This window comes from Poecilia formosa, unplaced genomic scaffold (genome assembly GCF_000485575.1).
Source record: "Poecilia formosa unplaced genomic scaffold, Poecilia_formosa-5.1.2 Scaffold7, whole genome shotgun sequence".
NCBI lineage: Eukaryota > Metazoa > Chordata > Actinopteri > Cyprinodontiformes > Poeciliidae > Poecilia > Poecilia formosa.
In genome coordinates, this window is record NW_006799946.1 from 481,788 (window position 1) to 503,749 (window position 21,962).

Below are 21,962 nucleotides of genomic sequence, written 5' to 3' on the forward strand. Positions count from 1 at the left end.
GCAGAGAATGGTATAAAATTGCTATGCTATGGTATGAGTAAAATTATTCAGTGTTAGAGCGATAACATATTTTAAGCCAAAATGACATAATCAAATTACTTTGATTTAAAAAAGCAACATGGGTCACATTATGTATAACTAAAAAGTAACTTGCAGGGAGCAAAGCAGTATGAACACAGCAGAGAACAGGAAGTAGAAAGAAAAGAGAGGAATATAGATTACATAGGGATGGTGTTCACTGAACAGGTAAGGTTGATTACCTGAACAGCTGTGGAAGAGCACGGACTGCGCTGGGAAATGACAGAACACCTGTGAACAAAAGAAGAAGGTAAAAAACATGTAAACCAAACATGACTAAACTGATGAGACATATAAAAACAGGAAAAAGTGTTACAGGTAAAACAGCAAGTAAGTAGAGAATAGTAAACAAAATAAATCAGATGACCAAATTAAAATAGGAACAGGATGAGTTACAAAATTAACAGAAATATCTGCTAAACTTAACAGTAGTTTTTGAGCGCTCAATGAACAGAATATTTAGCGTTTTTGAAGTTCATGCTTTTTATCAAGTGACCCAAATTTAACAAATTATTGTTAGCTCTATTAGTAGTGAGGCTATCTGGTTTGCTAGCCTGCACCTAGCTAAAATTGCATGCCACATGTAGCTTGCTAACTGAAGTTTTAAAGCAATGTCACCTAAATAGAAGTGATGAGTGGTGCTCTGTCAGTTGTCACATCATATCTTTTTGGTTACTTGATAAGCACAGACATTTATAAACAGCGAAATTTGCCCCTGTAAGCAAAGTTTAGCCTTCTGTTAGTTAGCATACAGGCTAACAGAAGCCACAGCATTAAAAACAATGCTGTGTTTGACACAGAATTGAAAGGGAGCAATGCAGTGTTAAACTGAGCTCCAGAGAAAACTTTGGTAACTGACATTTTCTGTGGGATCTTAAAAATAATTTTAATCTGTGTATAACCAATCTGATGAACAATTTCTAAATCCAGATCTTTTCTAAATCTTTTTTGTGTCTTGATACCAAATAGTTGATGCGTAATGAGAACAGCAAGAAAATACTTTCAAGATGTGTTGCTTAATTAAATGTATCACACACAAATTCAAAGTTTAAATACTTTTAAGAAGTAAAAGAGATAAAAAAAAATAATCAGCAGACTTCATGGAGAAGACAGACTCAAGATAATAGCTGCCAGGAAAACATGGACAGAAAATGGAAATCCAAGAGGCTTTGCAAAAGAAAAAACAAAAAACAACTGAGGAGGCTTTTATTCACTGAGGCTCAGAGACAAAACATAAATCAAGATTGATGGTAACTTTCAGACCAGAACGTACTAAGCAGACAGCTTTCAACTTCTCTAATAACTTTCAGTGGCTCTGTTTGTAAAAGTTGTTGACTTGGTTCATAATCATGGAAAGGTGGTTTACTTAACTTTAATAAAACCACAGAGACAAAGTCAAACAATCATGCACATCTTCTGCCCTACATTTCCACAGCTATCCATCAATGTCTTGTGGATTTCTCTGCAAACCTGTCTTTGCTGCCATGTGCCACAACATTTAGCATGTCAAATGGCTGAGTTGAAGCTGTTTTGAAGCTGTGCAGAGAAGAAGGATTTTGTATGTCTCTCAGGCCTCTTCATGCTGTAAAGTCTTATAGTCCTCCTGGCAGCCTTTTTCCTCATCCCTCCTTCCGTTCCCTCCCCACGTCAGACAGCTGAGGATGGGTGTAGCCTCAATGTGAAGTGGGCGAATGCTGAGCGCCTGCGTGGCTGGCAAAGCATTGTGCCAGCAGTACACAGAGGCTGGCAGCCTTGAGCTGTCCACCCACTCCTGATCCTGTTCTTCTGTGACTCGACTGCCGACTAAGCTCTCCTTTTTGCTTCTGTTCAGACGCGCTCTCAGTTTCAGGTATAAGTTGGGTTTCCATGCATCTTTCCAGGCCTTTCTGAGCATCTTTTTTTTTTTTTTTTTTTTTTAGTTATCTAAACTGGTACTCATGCAACCAGGCTGGTTAAGGGATTTTCATCTTTGCCTGGCAAGATTTCAAAAGCTTTAAATTAAGATCCAATATGCTTTTGCACAGTATTGTCAAGAAGCACACTAAAATAAGATGCATAGAAAACATTGAGTTTAGCTTTAACTTTATAATGTTACTAAATAAATAAAAGTCAAAGAAATCTTGCTTTGGTCATGTGACAGCTTAAGGTTTGCTTTACGTGTTTTATTCCAATGAAAGCAAAACTTCACCACCAGCTGCTCTATTTGAGTCAGACTGAGGAAAGGAATAATTAATTAGGAGGTAAAAGCTTCCTGAGCAGTACACGATGCTGATGTAATGATCAGTGACACACGAGGCAGCGCGCCATCCCTGTGTAGAAACATGTCTGGCTCCGCAGGCAGTTTGTTTGGGAAAATTTCAAGTGCTTGTTAATGTGCAAAGTGTTGCTCAGCCCTCAGATGTGTTGACTGAAACAGGCAAAGCACTGCAAAAAGCAGAGCGGCGTGCTCGAAAGCAACAAGTTCTTCATTAGTGTTTCTCAGAAGCTTAGTTCATGTAAGGCAACGGATACCAATCCTGCTTTCTTTTTTTTTTTTTTTTTTATTATTTTATTTTTTTACCATGGCAGATACTCGTAGCTCAGTGATTTTTGTGTCCAGCTGTGTCTCTTTCCTGGACAGCCATTGATGGAGCTCTTGTTGCCATTAACTTTCTGTAATTCCTGATCTTCTTTCCTATAAAATGTGCTCAGTGTTCATTGCTTCTATAATAGTGTTTTTATATGGTGTGTGTGCATGTGTGTGTTTGCGGGGGGAAGGGCTGAGAGGGAGGGCTGTGTGATGAACTACTATTGTCAACAACTGTGTGTACTCTATATTTATTCTTCTGCAAAGTATCCTTGGCTTAGTGCTTCTTAGTTTAACTGTGTCTCTTTCACCGACAGTCATTCATAAACGTATTGCTGGCTTTACTTTGTTTTTCTTCAGAGGGCAAAGCTGTCTCAGTGCTTAAGTTGTTTTTCTCCTCACTGGAGTCCTTGATAGCGATATTTCTGTTGTTTTTTTGTTTTTGTTTTTTTTCCATTGTCATGACTCTTTCAAATATAGTAACTTAATTTGCAAAAATAATAAAACTTCAGACTTAACTTAGATTTGTCCTCCAAACAGTTGAGACTTTACTTGAACTCTTTCTGTTTCCATGTTAATTTCATTAACGAGTGAAGATTAAAAGGAAGCCATGTGAATGTGTTTGATTATTTGCCAACAGAATTGGTGGATTGTACCAACGATTCACAATGAATCTACAGCTTTGTGATAATGACCAAATGAATCTTTTTTCCAAAGAAATGCTGTATTAAATCACATATATAATTTCAGGTCAAAATAAATGTAACTTATTTATGACCTCTTCTGAAAATTAAACTAACTGTAACTTCACAGCAGCACTTCTGACTGCAAAATAAAAGCTGTGGTTGTGTTTTTCTCCTGGATGGAGCCGATGCTGCCATTAAGATTCTATATTCTCCTCGAGTTTCTTTCTCACAGAAAGTCACCCTGCCTCAGTGTTTGGATGTTTAGCTGTGTCTCTTTTGTTGACTGTGCTTTTTGGTCTCATTTACATTGTGAGCTCTCCGTTTTTCATTTCTATATAAATCACTCCTGGCTTAGTGGTTCTGTGAGGACCTGTCTCCTTCCTGTTCTCTCCACTCCAGCGGGTCATGGCAGGTTGCCACTAATATTGAATATGGTTCAGTCATAAGGTTCATCCGATGAAAAGGGAGCGGTTCCTTTCTGTAGTTGCTACTTGCTTGATCATGCTCAGGGATTCTTGCAAAGTGATGAAGCCGGATGGGCTTCTGTAAATAAATACACTTTTACATTGTGGCGTTAAAATATCCACTGAGACTGCATCTTAATTTGGAGTGAATTGGATCTGAATAGAACCGTATGTGTGGAATATATCGGACTGAATGGAATTCAGTATATTTTGATATCAATTTGATCTGTTTGTCTTATAAAATGCTTTGTGGTGAATAGAAGCTTTTGAATTGACACTTAACTTAAGGCATGACTTTTGACCGCTACTGTTTGTTAGAATAAAAACAAAGTGATGTATTCAAAAGACTGAATTATTTCTCTTGGTGTAAAAAATAAACTTTTCTTTGGGTTAAAGCAGCTCATGTGCAAAACAAACTGTGAGGAGAAGAAAATAGTGTCATGTTTCTGTCCCCATTTCACCTTTACCCAGACTAATAAAATCGCATTACTAATGTAATGTGTCTGCAAGCTGGGTGGGTTTGAAATGGAGGGGGAAAAAAGTTTCTGTGTGAATCACCTGTCTCACTGCCTCCTTCCTGCCTGCTCCCTCATCAGCTGGTGTCTTTGTCTCTCCCTCCCTCACTGTATTTTTCCCAGACTGAGGCGTCCATGGACCCTCTGGCTCCGCTGCCTTCATTACAGACTTGGAGCGCTCTGACAACTTTCTGAACTCTTTGCTTTGGAGGGGAGGGGAAGCGAAAGACGAGCACTTGATGGGACGCAGCACCGGCAGCACCAGGAGGCTCATCTGGAGACTAGATCTTGACTTTCAAACGGAGATAATCCCCCTCCTCGGGCCATGACAGGGCAACTCCTCAGCCTTCTGACCCCTCTGGCTCTGCTGCTCTTCGTAGGGTTTGCAGACCTCACCCTTGCCTCTGTTGAAGAGGATGAGGATAACTACATGCAGGAGATGCTCACAAGGGAACGGTACAATCAGGTTAGAATGCCGGAGAAGTCCATTTCCTCGACAGCCAACGCACAAGGAGAGGCGAAACAGAAGCCAGCACGGAAAATGCCTAAGGGAGAGATGGGAAATGTCAAGAAGACAGATAAAATCACTGATCCTACAAAACCAGGTAAAAACAGACAACTTCAAATAGTGCTGCATGGAAAACTTAGGTTCTGGTAAAACTTTCTCAGCAAACTTCTATGAGACAGTGTTGCCACTAGATGACAGTGGATTACCATTTCATATTGTCAATGGCCAGTGTTAAAGTAGGCATACTAGTGTAACTATGTTGCATAAATTACTTATGCTTCCAACCAAACTTTGGTAAGAAAATATTAATGCAATGTTTTCTATTGGTAGTTTAAAAGCAAAAATAACAAAATAAACAAATGAGTACTTCGATATATTTATGTGAAATTAACTACAGGTGATAAAGTCAGAGTGACATGTGAATTTACATTATCTTAAGAAATCAATAACCTCCTTTATAATCCCCTCAATGTGTTAGGAGGATGTGTTATAATGCTGCTCAGATGTGTGTAGGTTAGAGTAATGTTTCTGTTTCCAGCAGGGTCATAAATCCTATGCTAGGCAGAAGGTGCTGAAGCAGAAGTAATATTCAGTAGAAATGTGCACCACAAATGTTAGCATATGAAAAAAACAAAACAAAACAAAAAAAACTGCAAGGTGATTGGAGGACAGTGAGGGGTGTGATGGTATCTGGTGTTTGCGAGCATATAGTGCTTGAATGAAGTCATGCTGACCTCATGTAGCAGGCATGTGACTTTACATGTTTCAGCAGGGAAACTGTCTGCAGGTGGGACTGTGGGTGGAGGATGAAAGCAAAACTTGCTGCTCCCCTCCTTTTTGATAAAAACAATATTTCCTTTGGTGTTATTACAACAAATAACTATAGTGTTGATAGGCTCCCATAATAACTGTCAGCAACATAAAATAACTTCTATACGTGTAACCCAGAGGTTGTCAATAGTCCACGTGTTGGATTTCTTAGTGACTCGTCACTTTAGATTCATAACCAAGTTGGAAAGGGAAAAAAAAAATCTTAAAAAAGCCTGAGAACATATGGTGCTTGAAAGAAGTTGAAGGACATGTGACGACACTGTGCACATGCCAGAAGTGAAAAAAGTAGGTGCATATAATAAAAACAAAAACAACAATCTAAAGGCACTCTGTAGGAAAAAAATAGTACAACTTCATGTAGGTACAATAAATTATAAAATTGTAGTTAAACATAATTTTAGCTTCTAATGTCTAGCTAAAGCTAAAAAACATCTAAATGGGAGGAAATAACCAATATTGTATGTCAAATGTAATAAAGCTATCACTTTTCTATAATGTGAAGGTAATTGTATCTGCAGTCTCTTAATGAAGCTTTGCTTTAGGGTGTTTAAAAACCACAAGCATAGGTTATCAAGTTCAGTTTTGTTACTTGAGCACAGACAGCATTCTTTTCAAAATTCTTTTTTGACCCAAAATGGCATCGATCCATATCGCTCCACTCAAATGTAATGAAATGCAGGAAGATAAACTGCCTGATGTACCTTTCATCAATTAAAGATGAAGTGTTTTCATTACCTCTAAATTAAAAACTCGGGATCAGATTAGATTAATATATTTTTAATGTTCAAACTGTTTTGTAAATATATTTTCTCACATGCTGTTTTTATTTTAATTATGTAAAGCACTTTGAAATGCCTTGCTGCTGAAATGTGCTATACAAATAAAATTTGATTTGATTTGATAATTCTGGTCTTAACTACTAGATCCACTTGAACAATGCAATGTCTACTATCTCAAACTGGTGAATGTTTATTTAATCAGAAAATGAGCTCGTAAATTGAACGTAATCTAGGACTCAACTTACTACTCTTGTACTCTTGCACTGAAGTGCTTAAAGTAATGGCAGAACTTAGAAAGTAACTTTGTAAATTATGTCATTTGTTTCTGACGAGTTTGGTTCAACTAGAACATTTTCTGAGTTTAAAAATGTGAGTATATAAGCTACAGTCACTCAGTCCTGCAGTGCTGCGTCATTGTTTATGTTTATGGTTCCAACTGGAGGAACACAATACAAAGGCTTTCCATATCCAGATTTTTATGGGTACAACATTTTAAAAAATCATGCATAGTAGTGTTTTTACACTAAAGTTATGTTTAATTTTATTTTTGGATCATCACACAAAATTTTGATCAAGTGGAATGCAGTTAGTGGTTTTAATGTGGCGAAATCTATAAAAAGTGCAACCATGTTGGCATACGTTATGGATATTTCTGTGGACAATCGTAAATTTTCTGTTAATCTAAATGCATAAGGTTTATATTGATGTACCCATGACATTTTGCATTCTTTTATCACAAAGGGCTCTGGCGGCGCTGACGTCACATCCACAAGAAAAGACAAAGTCATATTTCAGACGCAAAATAAAGCAATACTATGAACACTGTTATCTTCCAAATATAATGGGCTTTTGAGTTTTCATGGATTTTCAAGCGATCCTGAATTAAGAAGACGGTGGCTTGTAAATATTTGTCACTACCAGTACCAGTTATACACCGCACAGCAACGTTTGCAGCCTTCACTTGACTCCGGATCAGCTTCTTCAGCCTAAAACTACCGGGGGGAGACAGATGGTCAATAAAGGAGTCGTCCCTGTGTTATTTCCATGGAATCACTTCTGTATTCAGCCTGAAAGAGCCAGTGTATGGGAACGAGTGAGCAGACCAGAGCCAGACAGCCGAGCAACTGATCCCCATGTACACACTACTACTGTAAACACCATCCAATTTGAGTTCTTAACAAGAAGGATGCAAAAGTAATAAAACGAAATAACAGACCTTAAGAAACACGGCCACATTTTTCTAAAAGCAACAACTTTGAAGCTGAACAGTCAGCTGAACTAGAACTCTGACACCAGTGCTGCCCTACTTCTGAGCTATGGGGCTTGTTGTGCTTCCTCATGCTTCGGAAGCAAAAAGCCCGAACCATAATCTCCCCCGTTACTTGGTCTCTGTTTGGCATTAACGACAATAAACACACAGAATATACTTGAAAATAAATTGGAAATAAGGTAAAGACATTGTCCGTCGGAATTAATTAAAATGTTTAGATACTTAAGTGGCACATTTTTAAAAGAAAAATGTCTGAGAATATTGGCTACTAGCATAAGCTAAAGTTAATGTTAGCCACAAAGTTAAAAGAAAGTAAAACTCACCTTCGTATCTGTGAATGTATAATGAGGCGTACATCTTAAAACCTTTCTCCAGCATTCTTGTTGGGGCTTCGGATCGATCATTAATTGTTACCTTGGGCAAGCCCTGCAAGCACCTAGTGTAAAATGCCATTTTCAATAGACCGGAAGCGACCGAGCCGCTTATCCCCGAACACCGAAGCTGACATGTAAAGAGCCCATATTCTTCCATGACTTGTTCATCACATGTCACATACAACCACTTTTTAAATGCTACAGTACATTTAAAGGTAGAAATGGTTACTTGTTCATTTCTGCAAAATAGTTGAAGTTCAGTCATATTGGATGGAGAATGTCTTTGACCATGACACATGCATATACTTTGATTTGAACTATTGCGATGTAGCTCTTGTTGCAGGTTTAGGATAATTGTCCTGCTTAAAAACACCTTTTCCTACAGGATTTCCGTGTTATTTGACTTGTGAAGGTTGTTGGTTTTAGATTTTAATAGAAGATTCATATAAGTTTCGATATATAATAAAAGATGGAAAGAGTTAGTAAGTTGACTATTTTCCATTTTTTTTGTCATTTTCTCAGTGAAAACGCCCAACAGAAAGACAGTGAAGAACAAGAAGAGCACCCTGAAAGAATCAAACATCATCTCAGAAGGAGACGCAGAGTTCAACTCGATGACAGAGGGTGAGTGAAAAACCAGAGCTACTTGCTTGTTGAGGGAATTTATTGAGCTCATAAAATCTATCTTTCCCCCAAAGAGTCAGAGACCTATTTCCATCTCCACAGGATCTGTTAGGATGGAATAGCAGGACTTCTCTCAGAGATTACAAATATTTTGGGAAGGTGTAATGTTCTGGGAATAACTATTTTTACTTTGAGGAAGGGTCTGGTTATATAAATGATGCTCTACAGCATGGATTTCAACCACAGAGGCACTAATGTCCTCTTTGGCTGGAAGGTGTTGTGTTTGGTTGCAATAAATTTACAATAAATGGGTTGCAATAAATTTGCTATACTGAGACCAGATATCTCAGTAGCTTTTCTTGAATGCTAATTGAACTCTCTTTACTAAAAGTGCAAAGGTGCTCTGAAAAATACTTATAGCTTCTCTAGTGTGAGGATTAATGGGATTAAGGACTATGTAATGGGATTAATTCGTATCCTTTTATGAGGTTAATCTTAAGTTATAAATGCACCTTCCACTTTGTAACTACATTGAATATAGTTATAAAGTGACTATATTAAATATCATTTTGCAAGTTAGATCTAATTACATTTAACTAGTTATAGTTGAATGTAATATGCAACTACATTTAATAGTTAATTAACTATTAACAATTTATACTTAATTGTAACGATTAAAAGTTAATTGTAACATTTAATAGTTACAAATTGTAGTTAATATGTAGTAAATATGAGGCAATTCTTTAAAATAATGTTCACAGATAATATTCTTATAGTCTGAATTAGATCTGTGTTGCAAAGAATTCTCAGAAATGACACACCGCACTTTTCAGATTTTTATTTGTATAACATTTCAAAACTGTGGATATGTTTTCTTCCATTTGAGTTGTGGCAGAATAAAATGTGAAAACGTTTAAGGGGTGTGAATAGTCTTGCTTTCAGGAGAGGAACATTGGTTCTATGACTAGCTTTCCAATTAGTTTCATAAAATACATTTTGTGTATATGAAACTATATGAAAATATAGCACATTTTGTATGTAAGGCTTTTTTGTTCGTGTCTTCTACTGTTCTCAGAAATCCACAACATTCAAATCTGTCAAGAACTCTGTTTAGAAGTAGCTTAAAGCTTCCACTTGATAAACAACATACAATACATAATCAATACATGCAAAGCATAAAAAAGCCTCCAAATGTTAAGAAAATGACTAGATGTCAATGCCCTGCATAACCTCTGAGTGGACTGACATCCCAAGAGCGTTATAGGAAGAGATAAATGTCAGTTTTTCTAAAATATGATTCATATTACACGTTATTGTTGAAGCCAGATGCTTTATTCCTGTGTGGGTCTCCCTGAATTGTGCACAGATGTTGATAATGATTTGCGGCTTTGCAGCATGGCAGAAACACATCTGCTTTGTGTGAGTGTGTCTGTGGAGCTAGCCTTGTTGCTTTGGCCTTCTTTCAGGGACGAGGGTTTGTCAAATACGTTGATTGGCAACTCTAGTGTTCGGCCAAACATTCAAAAATTAAGTTGTATGAGCTTCCCTGCTTATTCTTTTGGTTTATTAGTTAAACTTTTAACTCCAGTTTTAAATGAGGAACTAACCTTTCCCTAAATAATTGTTTGTTTTTTTTACATTACATGCTGTCTCTTGCTCATACAAATTTCCATTGTGCAAGCTGTCCTTGCACAGCTGTTTCCTTTTTCTAACCTACATCATTCCAGTAGTTTATTCTAAACTTCCATGAGTAAAATCTGTAAAAAAGCAAGTCCAAATCCTCCTCATGTTTTACCACAGGGAGTTCATTTGTGAAGGGAGTCCTGGCCGTGTGACAGCGACATGTGCGGCATGTGCTGCATGTACAAACAGACCAGCGTTGAATCGGAAATTCTTCCTCTGATGTTCCATTTCTGTGCTCTGGCTTGATCCAACCCAAAAGAGCTGCCGACCCGCAGAGATTTCACACGTCAGCTTTGATTTGCCCATTTGGCCCTATTGGTTAACATCCACTGTAGTGTAAAGAGATGAGAGATTCCTACACAAAGAGCTGAATTTAGTCAGCACCATCTCAGTTTCTGCAGTCACTTAAATGCTGGAGTTTGCTCAAACAAACTGCAACTCCCTCCGGCATGAAAGGAAAACCTTCTCAGGCATGTGCATTTTTAATTTCTTCAGAAGAGATGTTTTGCAGAAGTTTTTCCATAATAAAGACTTGCCAGACAAATTTTTGGAAACAAACTATATCGGTGTCTGCTACTCATTCATGTTGAGCTTAGCTGGGATATCTTTAAAGATGACTGCATGACGAAGTGTGATTGCATAGAGTTTTATTGCATTGTTGTAATGCAGCAGAGTTACATTACAACAATGCCCATCCTCTGATGATATCTGGGCATGGCTTGTCCACTTCTTTTCTGAGGTCCAGATATCTCTCTCCTTGGGGGCACTATGCAATTTTGGTGGAGGTTACCCCATGGCTGAGGGAAGTTATAGAGCCTTGCAAAAGTATTCATACTCCATGGATTTATTTTAAGCATTGTTTAAGTGACAGACATAAAGGATTTTTGGTAGATATGTGATAAACCAACACAAAGTAAAGCAAAATTGTGAAGTGTGAGGATAATGATGCACAATTTCCAAACTTTTTAGAAATAAAAATCTGAGAAGTGTGGCTTGAATTTGTATCCAGCCCACCTTTAATTGCAGAAGTAATTGCAGTTTTTGGGAGCACGTCTCTACCAGTTTCGCACATCTGCACACCAAATGTTTTGCTCTTGCTTTCATGCATGGTAGATAAAACACAGACTAGATAAAGAGCAATTGTAAACAGCAGTTTTTCCCAGTGTTTGAAAGTCTTGGACCTTTACTGAGCTATTTTAACAAGAATATATTTTGATCTAAACCACTGTTTCTCAGTTTGAGTCCCCAGATACCACTTCCCTGCATGTTTTAGACATTTCCCTCCTGCCACACGCCTGACTTGAATAAGTGTTCTGCAGTTTTTGATAGCATGCGATCATTTGAATCTGGTGTTCTGGAATAGAGACACATGTACAATATGCAGTGGTCTCTGAGGACTCTGATTACCAATTAGCTTCATTGTCAATTGATTACACTGCACTTTATGGTTCACAGAGTCACGGGGACTAATCATGTGCTTGACACACTTTTCATATTTTCTTTTGGAGAAACATTTGTCATTGTGTATCATGTTTCTTTCACTTTGTAATTACGCACAACTTTGTGTTGGTCTGTCTCAAAATAGTTTTAAAATGCATCAAAGTTTTTTGCTTTTGCATGTTTTGACTCAACTCTGTTTTTCTTCTATGAGTGTTGCCTACATTACTGATTCTGTTTCAGCACAAAGGAAAGCTTCAAAAGTAAGTTACACTAACTTGCTTTTGGCATAAAATGCTCATTTAGTCAGCTCAATAATTTAATTCAGGTTGTGGCTTGATGAACTTTAATAAATGTGCATTCCAAAATTATTAGGTTCCCAAATATTCATAGTGTAAAATTGATAATCATCATGAATAGTTGATATGTTTTGGAGTATGCAAGAGTTTAATCATCAAATTACCACCACAAGCTTCACTTTTCTTTCTGCAGACCCCCTTTTTTTGTGGTATAAGGTTGGATATTTTTGGCATCCAAAAAAGCGCTGCAATGAGTGAATAATACTCTTCTATTGGCCTGAAACCTTCACTAAATTAGCATTAGAGGGAAGCTGCCTGATGACAGAGTGCTGAGTGCAGCTGCTTGCTGCTTCCCCCCCTCATCTCCAGCTCACAGTGCAAAAGTGTAAAATAGTCATTACTGCTGAAATAAGCTTTCATGGTTCCTGGTGACGGGGGCTGTCATACACTCTATATGCAGATATGAAGTGTATAGAGTAATACATATTATTACACGTAGCATTAACATCACAGGCCAATTTGTCTTTTCTCTTTGCCTAGAATGCCCTCCCATGGGACTGGAGACTCTAAAGATTGATGACTTCCAGCTTCACGCTTCGTCCACGAAACGCTACGGTCTTGGTGCACACAGAGGTCGTCTTAACATTCAGGTAAAATGGGAATGTAAAGTGCTGCTATGTCTTGGCCAAGCTTAATGGATATGTTGGGGCTTGCATGACAACCTAGGATGTCTCGCGTTTCCATGATGTTTTTAACTTTCAGTGAACATGGCTGAGGAAAGGCTTCAGTTCAACATCATGTTTAATCATCCCGGAAAGACATATCTCATAAATGCCATCTCATTTCAGTTAAAAAAAACAAACAAACAAAAAAAAAAACTCTTAGAGGGGATAAATCATCACATTGCAACTGTTGAACTGTGTGAAGGCTTGTAGCTCACATTTGGTTTAGTAAGTTACCTGCCCAAAATTGAGAAACAACTTGCAGGAACAACTTGTGAACACAAGGCATTGGAGAAGGCAGTCAAATGTTGCTTGAGTTACGACCCTCAAATCTGAGACGTCAAAATCAGACTTCAGTAAATGAAGTCTTTCGTTATTGGTCATATTCCAGCTCTGAACAGTAAAGTTCACAAAGACTCATCAGGGGTTTATCCAATCAGTAACGTGTAGTCAGGAGAACTGTTGTCCGTGCAGAAATACTGTCAAACTGGGACGTGGCAGAGAGATTTCAAAGGATTCTGTGATGATTCTAGTCTGTATGTAGATTTGCTTGATGAAGGTGCATGTGTGGCCTATTTTGTGGTCTGAATGGAAAATACGACTTGGGGGGGGGAGGGGAGGAATCTATTGAAATAAAAAAAATCTTGTTTTTTTATGGGAGCCAATCTTTGAGCATGAAGTTTATAAAGCCCTGCGATAAAAGCTAACAATAAATTATACTATTGCCCTTAAAATCATTTCCCAAGACCTACCAAGGAGATGCTCTTTAAATGGAGTCTTCTTGGTTCCCAAGTTGAACTGCTCCAAATCCAGCTCCACAAGTGATGAAATGCACAAACACATGGTCTTAATTCAGAAAAACAATGGGCTTGTTGTCTGTTGGATGTGAACACTTGTGTGCTAAAGTGAACAGTTCAAAGGAGGACAGAGATTGTGCCAGAAGAAACACATATTGAGCAGATGCTGAAAGGATTAGTTTGGGTTTGGCCAGTTTCCAGTCTGTTTGGTTTATTTTCACTTATGTAGCTACAACAGTTTGTTTGGATTCCAGACACCAACAGGGCGGTAGTAAATATTTTCATATCAAGATATGACTAAGAAACACAAAGTCTGGAAACTGTTAAAAGGCCTCAACAGAATGGATGAATCCATCTTGATGTTGTGGTAATCCCAGCATTCAGACTCTACGGCCAGAATATAAGAATGAAAACAAAACCAGAAAAACTCCAGGCTTTCATCCACTGTGCCAAGTGCTGCGTCCAAGTTTAATCTGTGCTTTGTATTTCTTTATCATCGCATCAAAAGATGGATCTTTATGTGTTACATAATAGCACATAGTGTAATATTTCTGGTAATTGTAATGACGAAAAATTGAGTTTCTCAGAAAAATTATTACATGATACCACAAAAGAAAAAGAGTCCCTCAGTTACTTCCATCAATTTGGGCATTAATAGTGGTGATAGAGTCAAAAGTAACAGGAATTTACAATGAATGACACAGAAATGGCTTTAGAAAGTCAAAAGGAGCACCTGGTAGTTTCTAAACATGAACCCAGATAGTCTCTGTTGTGTCCTGAAGACGGTTGTCTACTGACTAGAGTTGAAGAGTTTTCATCCAGAAAAATGGGAAAAACTTCCAAAGTATAGAGTTTCATGTCACTTGGAACTATGACCCACTGTTTTGAAGGCTGCTATCATTGCCAAATGAGCATTAGTCCTAAATGAAAGCGTTGACTATCGTGAAATAAGAGATTTGATTTTACATTCAGAAAGTCTGGTTTTGCTTTGCAAGTGTTTGGAATTGATTTCAGATACGTGAGGAAAAAGTTGAATCCACTTAGAAATAAGTAGGAACCAGAGACGTTGCAGACATTCTGTTCTGCCTCTGAACACTGAGTTCCTTTATATCAATACTAAAAACCAACATATTTGCTTTTGAGCCATAATAAATGGAGCCCTGACCAACATATTTGATGTGTATTGAGGATTTTGACGATGGCTCTTGACAACATGTAATGTGGAAAACTGGATAAGACTGAATACTTTTTATACGCCACTCAATTTTTTTCATTATTATTCATAATCAAAATTTGTGCTCCTGTGAAGGAAGAGAATGTACATAAAATTAAACAATCATGGGCTGGAGAGGCTTGGAGTTTTGTACATATCGTAACTTCAGGCTGCAACACAGCTAAATGGTATATTTGATTTAACAGTGACGTGTTGGTTGTTTATGGCTTTTGTATGAACTGTATGATCTGCAGGCTGGCCTTTATGAAGATGACCTGTATGATGGGGCCTGGTGTGCAGGGAGAGACGACCCACTTCAGTGGTTGGAAGTGGATGCAAGGAGACTGACAAAGTTCACGGGGGTCGTCACCCAGGGCAGGAGCTCCCTCTGGTCGTGAGTAGGGATGCAAAAAGATTAGCAAATTGTTGCACAGTCAGAATATGAACTTTGTTGTCACTGTTGGTGGTTAGCTCGTGATAGAAGCTTATTAATTATGAGCAAGGTGGCGTTTATCTTTGCTAGGTTTATTTTAATAATCAGCCTATGTAATGCAATGGATTTTAATACGACTGTTTTTTTTATACACAACGAAAAACAGTAAGACGCAAACAGGCTAGAAAAATGCAATATAAATAGGATTCATGCTTATTGTCACAAAATCAGAGACAGTGCCTTTCAAAAGTGTTCAAACCCCTTTAACATTTTCACATTTCGTCATACAATCTTAAATTCAACGATTGTATGATTCTGATTGTGTCTGATAGGCCACCACAGCGTGATACATATTTGTTAAGCAGACGTAAACTAATACGTGGTTTCCAACATTATTACAGATCAAGTGATTACTCACTTGTTTATTCACCCCTCTAAGGCAAATCAAGCAACTGTCATCGCAATTACTGCTTGCCAATAACAAGTCTAACACAAACCCAAACACAGTAAGCTGCCAAATATCTAATTGCATAGCTTAATTTCCCAGTGACTGAGCATGAACACCAGTGGTGGAGACAATTGGCAATTATTGCTGCAGAACTCTACATGACTGCGATTCCTTTTGAACCTAGTGGAAAAATTGACAGCGCAAATAAATAAGGCAAAGGGTTTCCATCCTGCCCACATGGGGCGGAACCTTCGCTTTGTGTGTCTGCCCTTTTCACAAGCCACTTCAGATCTTCCCTAAGCAGGATTAAGGAGTTACGGATTTGATTGATTTGGGTGCAGACTCGCTCTTTCATAAATCTCAAAAGGTCATTACATTATTAAAATAGTGCTGGAAGAAAGCGGTTCTGAAGCATTCGGAGTTTCATGAGGGCATAGAGGGACAATAGAAGTTTTTTTGTTCTGTAAATATTTTAAAAATGTTTTGGCTATATTTACAAGTTGTGGATATGTTGCTAACTATTTCTGTATTGCTTTGTACCGTGCCTGTAAGTATTCCCATTTGGATGTCATATCCTTTTTTATTGCTTTTGCAAAACTTTCTTGCCAAAAGAAAAACAGATTTCCACCAATAATAATTAAATTAAAATATCTAACATAAAATAGGTGATTGAATAAATATTTAACCCATTCAAATCAATATTTAGTAGATGCACCTTTGACAGCAATCACAACACAGAGTCTGTGTGGACAGGCCTCAATCATACTTACACATCTGGACACTGCAGTTTTACTCCATTCCTCCTCGCAAACCTGTTTTCATTTCTGTCAGATTGCATGGGGATTGGTGTGAAAGTCTCTCTTCACTCCAAAACATCCACCTTGTTGCCTTCACACCATTTCTGAGTAGTTTTAATGGATGCTTTGTGTTTTGTTTTTTTTTTTTTTTTTTTTTGTCTTGCTGGAAATGAAGCTGTAATTCTCTTGCAGATGCAAATTGCTCTCCAGGATTTCCTTACTTTTGTTGCATTCATTTGGTGGACAGGTCGCTAGGATGCACTCATTTTATGTTTAATGTTTTATTCAATTGTCATTATTTTTGTGGGAGTCAGTTTGCACCTTGACAGTAACATTTTTTGCGGTAATTTTTTGTTTGAAAAGCCAAATTTTGTTGACCGTGACTTGCAAAGGCAGTAAAAAGGCTAAAGAAATCCAAGAGGATGAATTATTTTTATAGGCACTGTGAAGGTTTATAGATCATAAACCTATGGATTTATAAAAACCCAAATACAGGCAGTTTTCCCTTCCTCTTCTTACAATAATACATCCGTATAAAAAATCTTTTACTAATAAAAATGCCTGTGTTCAATGCTGTCTAATACTGCAGGAAATTCATTAAAGTCACTGAGGCTGCAGTCCAAGACTTCCTTCTGGTGCCAGAGACGGCACCTGGTGCACATCACACACCACTGTGAAGGACTCTCTTCTAGAGTGACACCTGCTGGTTTTTTAAAGTTTCACACAGCAACTTTAATATTAAAAAAATACTTAATAATAACTTTTAATTTGCTTTAAAAGTCAGACATTCTTGTAAACTTCTAAAGTAGTCCAGATGAGGTTTTTTTTTTTTTTTTCAGATTTTATGATGTTTTTTTTTTCTTTTTTCTTCTTTGAACTTAAGCTGTTTTTCTCTCAGCATGTTGTGCATTACACGCTTTTACAGATAGCAGGGCTCCTTTTCCGTCTGGAAAAGTGTGGAATTTCAATAACTCTCAATCCATACACATACAGATGTCCTCAATGAAAAAGAATAGTTAATCATATGTAAATATTGATTTCACTCAATCTACGTAAAAGTTATAAATTAATAACAGGCAGCGGGACATATTTTAAGATTTTATATATGACTTAGTAAACCTGTCTGTTTTTTTCAGACATGAAATCTCTCAGGCCAGTTTACTGGCCAATCAAGCTCTGTAAAACCACTGTGGTTAAAGTAGGCAGTGGTGAAGGCAGTGGCAGCCTTCACCAAGTTCTGCAGTAAAATCCACATTTTCAGAAAAGTTATAAACAGAGGGTCACATTAAGATCTCGAGAATTCCCTGTTAAATGACTTTATTGGGACTGTGGACTTCAGAAAACGCAGTGGACCAACACCAGCAGACGGCATGGCACCCCAAATCAACACTGACTTTGGAAACTTCACACTGGACCTTATGCAGTGTGTCTTCTGTGTCTCTTCCCTTCCCCTCCAGACTATTACTCCTTGCTTTCCTAATGAAAAGGATAATTTACATTTATCTGAAAACATGTATTAGAGCTAAAGAAAATTACTTACAATTTTATCCTTAGCTCTGGTAAGATATCTCTATAGGGTCAAATTTACCCCACCATACTTTTATTCTCTTCCACTCAAGTTTCAGTTATTATGGTTTACACTCCTTCTGGAAGATGTCAGTCACCGTCTACTGGACAACTGTCTTGTCAGAGGTCTTCATCATGATTGTGTCGGACACCATATAACATTTCTGTTATTTTTTTTTTGTTTTGTTTTGTTTTATTAGTTTTGTGTAAAATCCTAATTTGAGTCATAATCCTCACAATGAGCACAAATAAATATTTGAAGTACATCACTTTGTGTAATGAATTTATATAAGTCTCAGCTTCATGAAATAAAAATAAAATTAATAGTGAATATAGTGATGTACTGAGGTGCTCCTGTACATGACCTTTAAAGCTCTCCAAACCAGAAAAGTAATATACTGTAATTTGTTCACTTCAGTAATAAACAACATGGACTGTTCTTGGATCAGACTGAAAGACTTTCTTGTTAAAAGAAACAGGGTTGGGAAAACTCCTGGTTGCCTTAGCTGTGTCTCTCATAAAAAAGTAATGGTTTTGGGATATAATTTTAAAGTAGGATTACTTACTAAATGATTCATGAGTTTCAAGATTTGATTAATCTATCCTTTCTATGTTTGTAACACTATTAGGTTTTGCTTCACAAATCACTGATTATCTAGGCCTGTCACGATAACAAATTTTGCTGCGCGATTTATTGTCTCAAAATTGATTGCAATAAACGATAATATTGTTTAAAATGTCGATCTGTCAGGGCGACCAGATCCAGTTTACTGATGGCAATGCTGTCTCTTTCCTCCCTGTCTCTTTGACCAAATGTTTTAATTTTCCAGTTGTGACAGATGTCCTGATTATTGTTTTTGCTTTTGGTTTTAGCAACAAATCAGAGTCCTCTGATTTCTTGAAGTCAATACGATGCTTTTTCATTCAATTCAATATTTAATTAAACGTTTAATAGATTTTTAACTCATTTGTAAAATTAGAGATTTTTTTTACTTGTATCATCGGAAGCATCACTTTTTAGACACTTTTTCCACGCGAGCCATCATTTGCTCTGGACGTGGTGACACAAGGAGAGAACTAAAAAATGCAGGATACCGCATTTTGAGGACTGACTTTGGACACCCCTGATTTCAAGCTCGGTAATTGCGAGCGAGCCTGAAACTCTGGCGAAGTTTGAAACGAAAGGAGTATTGTTTAATAAGCTATATTTGGGATTTCCCTTGAAGGGGAAGAGTTTTCTTAAGGTGCACAAAACAGCAAAGCCTTGGACTGAATTTTTCTGCAATTAGCTCTGTAGGGCATGTAGCTGTCTGTGGTGAGAGCTAAGGGGCTATCTGTCTGTGCGAACGCTTTAATTAACAGAAAAGGGAATTCCTACTGGACGAGCTCGGTGAGGATGTGCTCACCCAGAAGCATGGGAATAGCTGTCAACCTACATAATGTACACTCTGGAAAGAGCACTGTCTTGCATGAGATGATTCATATGGGCGTACTTATGGTGTTTGTCTGATTTATGCTTTCGTTTATTTTCCTTAACAGTAAGTTATCTATTTTCTCCTCCCTCATTTATTAAGTAACAAATCTCAGCACAGACCAGAATAATTACAATACCATGGTCTATTTTTACTAATAAGAGATTTGTAGTGAATTGAAGTCACTGAGTAAAGAGAATCCACCTGATTGTAGTCTAACCACTGCATAAACACGACTGTCCTGCAAAGGACTCAGAGGCTTATCGTATAACATTAGGAGCAAATGGCATCATTAAGACCAAGAAACTCAGCAGACAGAACAGGGATAACTATGTGGACAGGTAATAAAGCTTTGTATTTTGAGATAATCCAACAGGGAAATCTTTACGTCAAACTAATCAATTCAAAATTAAAAACAGCAGGTGGAATTGTCTTCATAATAAATCAGACTGCAGAATTAAACATCTGCACAACTGAAGAGCAGGACTTTGCTCTGAGTATTATATTTTAGTCGTTTTCAGTCCATCCATATCCAAACCATGTGCTTAGAATCAGAAGGAACATTATCAATTCTTTATTTTCTGTTGAATTCAAAACTATAGACTTGTTAAGAGAGTTCAGCTTATATTTTTTTTCTTTAAGATCTCAAAAGAAAACTGATTTTCACTGCATAATTCATACGCATGATTGTGAGCTTTCATTGTGAGTGACATCTTTCCAGTTATCTCCACTTTCTGAATGCATTAAATTCAACCTGGAAACTTTTTTTTTAATCTAATCCTCTCATTTTCCTACAATATTAACAGAAGCGATTGGGTGACTTCCTACAAGGTCATGGTTAGCAATGACAGTCACACCTGGACAACCCTTAAGAACGACTCAGCAGACTTGGTGAGTAATAATAAAAGCATAAAAGATTGATTCCTCTGCATGTCCACAGACTGAAGGACACTGCAAACCTTTGCATTAATGCTGTTGTTTTCACCTGTTAACCAGCTAAATATTGAGTCTTGCCTTGTATGTCTCTGGGTGATTGGACCCAAATAGAAAAATGAATTCTTGCTGGGAAGTAATTACAGGGGAAGATGTAAGTGCCTGCTTATTTCCAAGCTTAATGAGCTGTGAGGTGATAGTAAATAGTAATGTTTCTCCAGCAGATGGGAACTCATCCTTCTTTATTTTCACTCTGTAATGAGAGACTTGATATAATTGAATGAACTGTAATGTCACCTTGCCTGTAGAGATTCACTTAGACCTTTTCTTTCAGTTCTGTTGCTGATTAACCAAATCAGGCCTTTTTGAATATAATCAGAGATCTTAGTCGCTAGATTCTTTTTGTGCACTCCTGTGGTGTGTGATTTAATCAGTGTTAGTGATTTCTTCTCTGCTACAAGCATTGCCCATCCACATTTCCTTTATGCCAAATGCCAATCTGCTCTATTGGCCTTTCAAAATAGGTACCAAGAAAAGCTCCATCTGTAGGTGTTCTCAATAATTTTGTGCTCAAGAATTCAACCCAAAACTTGGGAGGGAATCTTTTGTAAGTTTCATTCTTTATCCAAAACTGTTGTAATTGGTTAACAAGATACTGAGGAAAATAAATAGCCCTGACCCATGTTGAGCTAAGTTTGCTCATTTAAAGTTGTTGAATGAAGAGCATTATCCCGTGTCCTTCACGGCTTGACTGTTTATTCACCCTGTGTTTGCCTTAGTAGATATTCAGCGCCAACAGAGAAAAAGAAATCCCCGTCCGGAACATCTTTCCATTACCTGTGGTCGCCCGGTACATTCGAGTCAACCCCCGCTCGTGGTTTTACGGTGGCAGCGTCTGTATGAGAGCGGAGATCCTTGGCTGTCCTTTGCCAGGTGACGGGTTTGTATGAAGGAGACGCACAAATCAAACAGTCGGCCACCATCAATGAATGATTAAGTGCTGTTATTCAGGGTTTGGCCTGGATGAAGGTTCAGTGCTGTCTATAAGCTGAAGTAATTAATTATTCATATATAACTCTTGAACGACGGGAGAGAATTTTACTGGTTAATTTTGGCCTTTCAGAGTCAGGACTGTTGTGGAAATGTAGAATTATTTAATTTGTTGGTCGTTCAGTTTGAAAAATCAAAATGGACTGTATCTGTCTTTTTACTGGCATCAGTAATAACACAGAGGTGACACGTTGTCTTTTATAAAGGTTAATTCTGCTGAGTATATGACTAGATGCTGGGTGGAGATTTATCTTGAATCCTAACATTACTGAGGCAGTGGCGTGAGTTAAACTGATATTAACAGCTGCTCAAATGATCCATCCATAGAAAAATATAGTTCCTCCATGATTCTCTGGGGCTACAGTGGGTTCTCCTCCCAGTGGCCAGGAAATCTACAAAGAAAGAGATCCAAGAGGT

General features: G+C 37.6%; 1 protein-coding gene across 1 annotated transcript in view; it reads left to right on the top strand.

The window, feature by feature from the left end:
* The first annotated feature begins 226 nt into the window (after positions 1 to 226).
* cpxm2 (carboxypeptidase X (M14 family), member 2) overlaps positions 227 to 21,962 on the top strand; it is a 31,906-nt gene continuing 10,170 nt past the window's right edge. Inside the window, exons 1-7 of the mRNA XM_007570223.2 lie at positions 227 to 328; positions 4,433 to 4,914; positions 8,594 to 8,695; positions 12,655 to 12,764; positions 15,101 to 15,240; positions 20,369 to 20,453; positions 21,278 to 21,428. Of these exons, the coding sequence (XP_007570285.1) occupies positions 4,635 to 4,914; positions 8,594 to 8,695; positions 12,655 to 12,764; positions 15,101 to 15,240; positions 20,369 to 20,453; positions 21,278 to 21,428 (868 nt within the window). The 5' untranslated portion in view covers positions 227 to 328; positions 4,433 to 4,634. The remainder of the gene's footprint in view (positions 329 to 4,432; positions 4,915 to 8,593; positions 8,696 to 12,654; positions 12,765 to 15,100; positions 15,241 to 20,368; positions 20,454 to 21,277; positions 21,429 to 21,962) is intronic.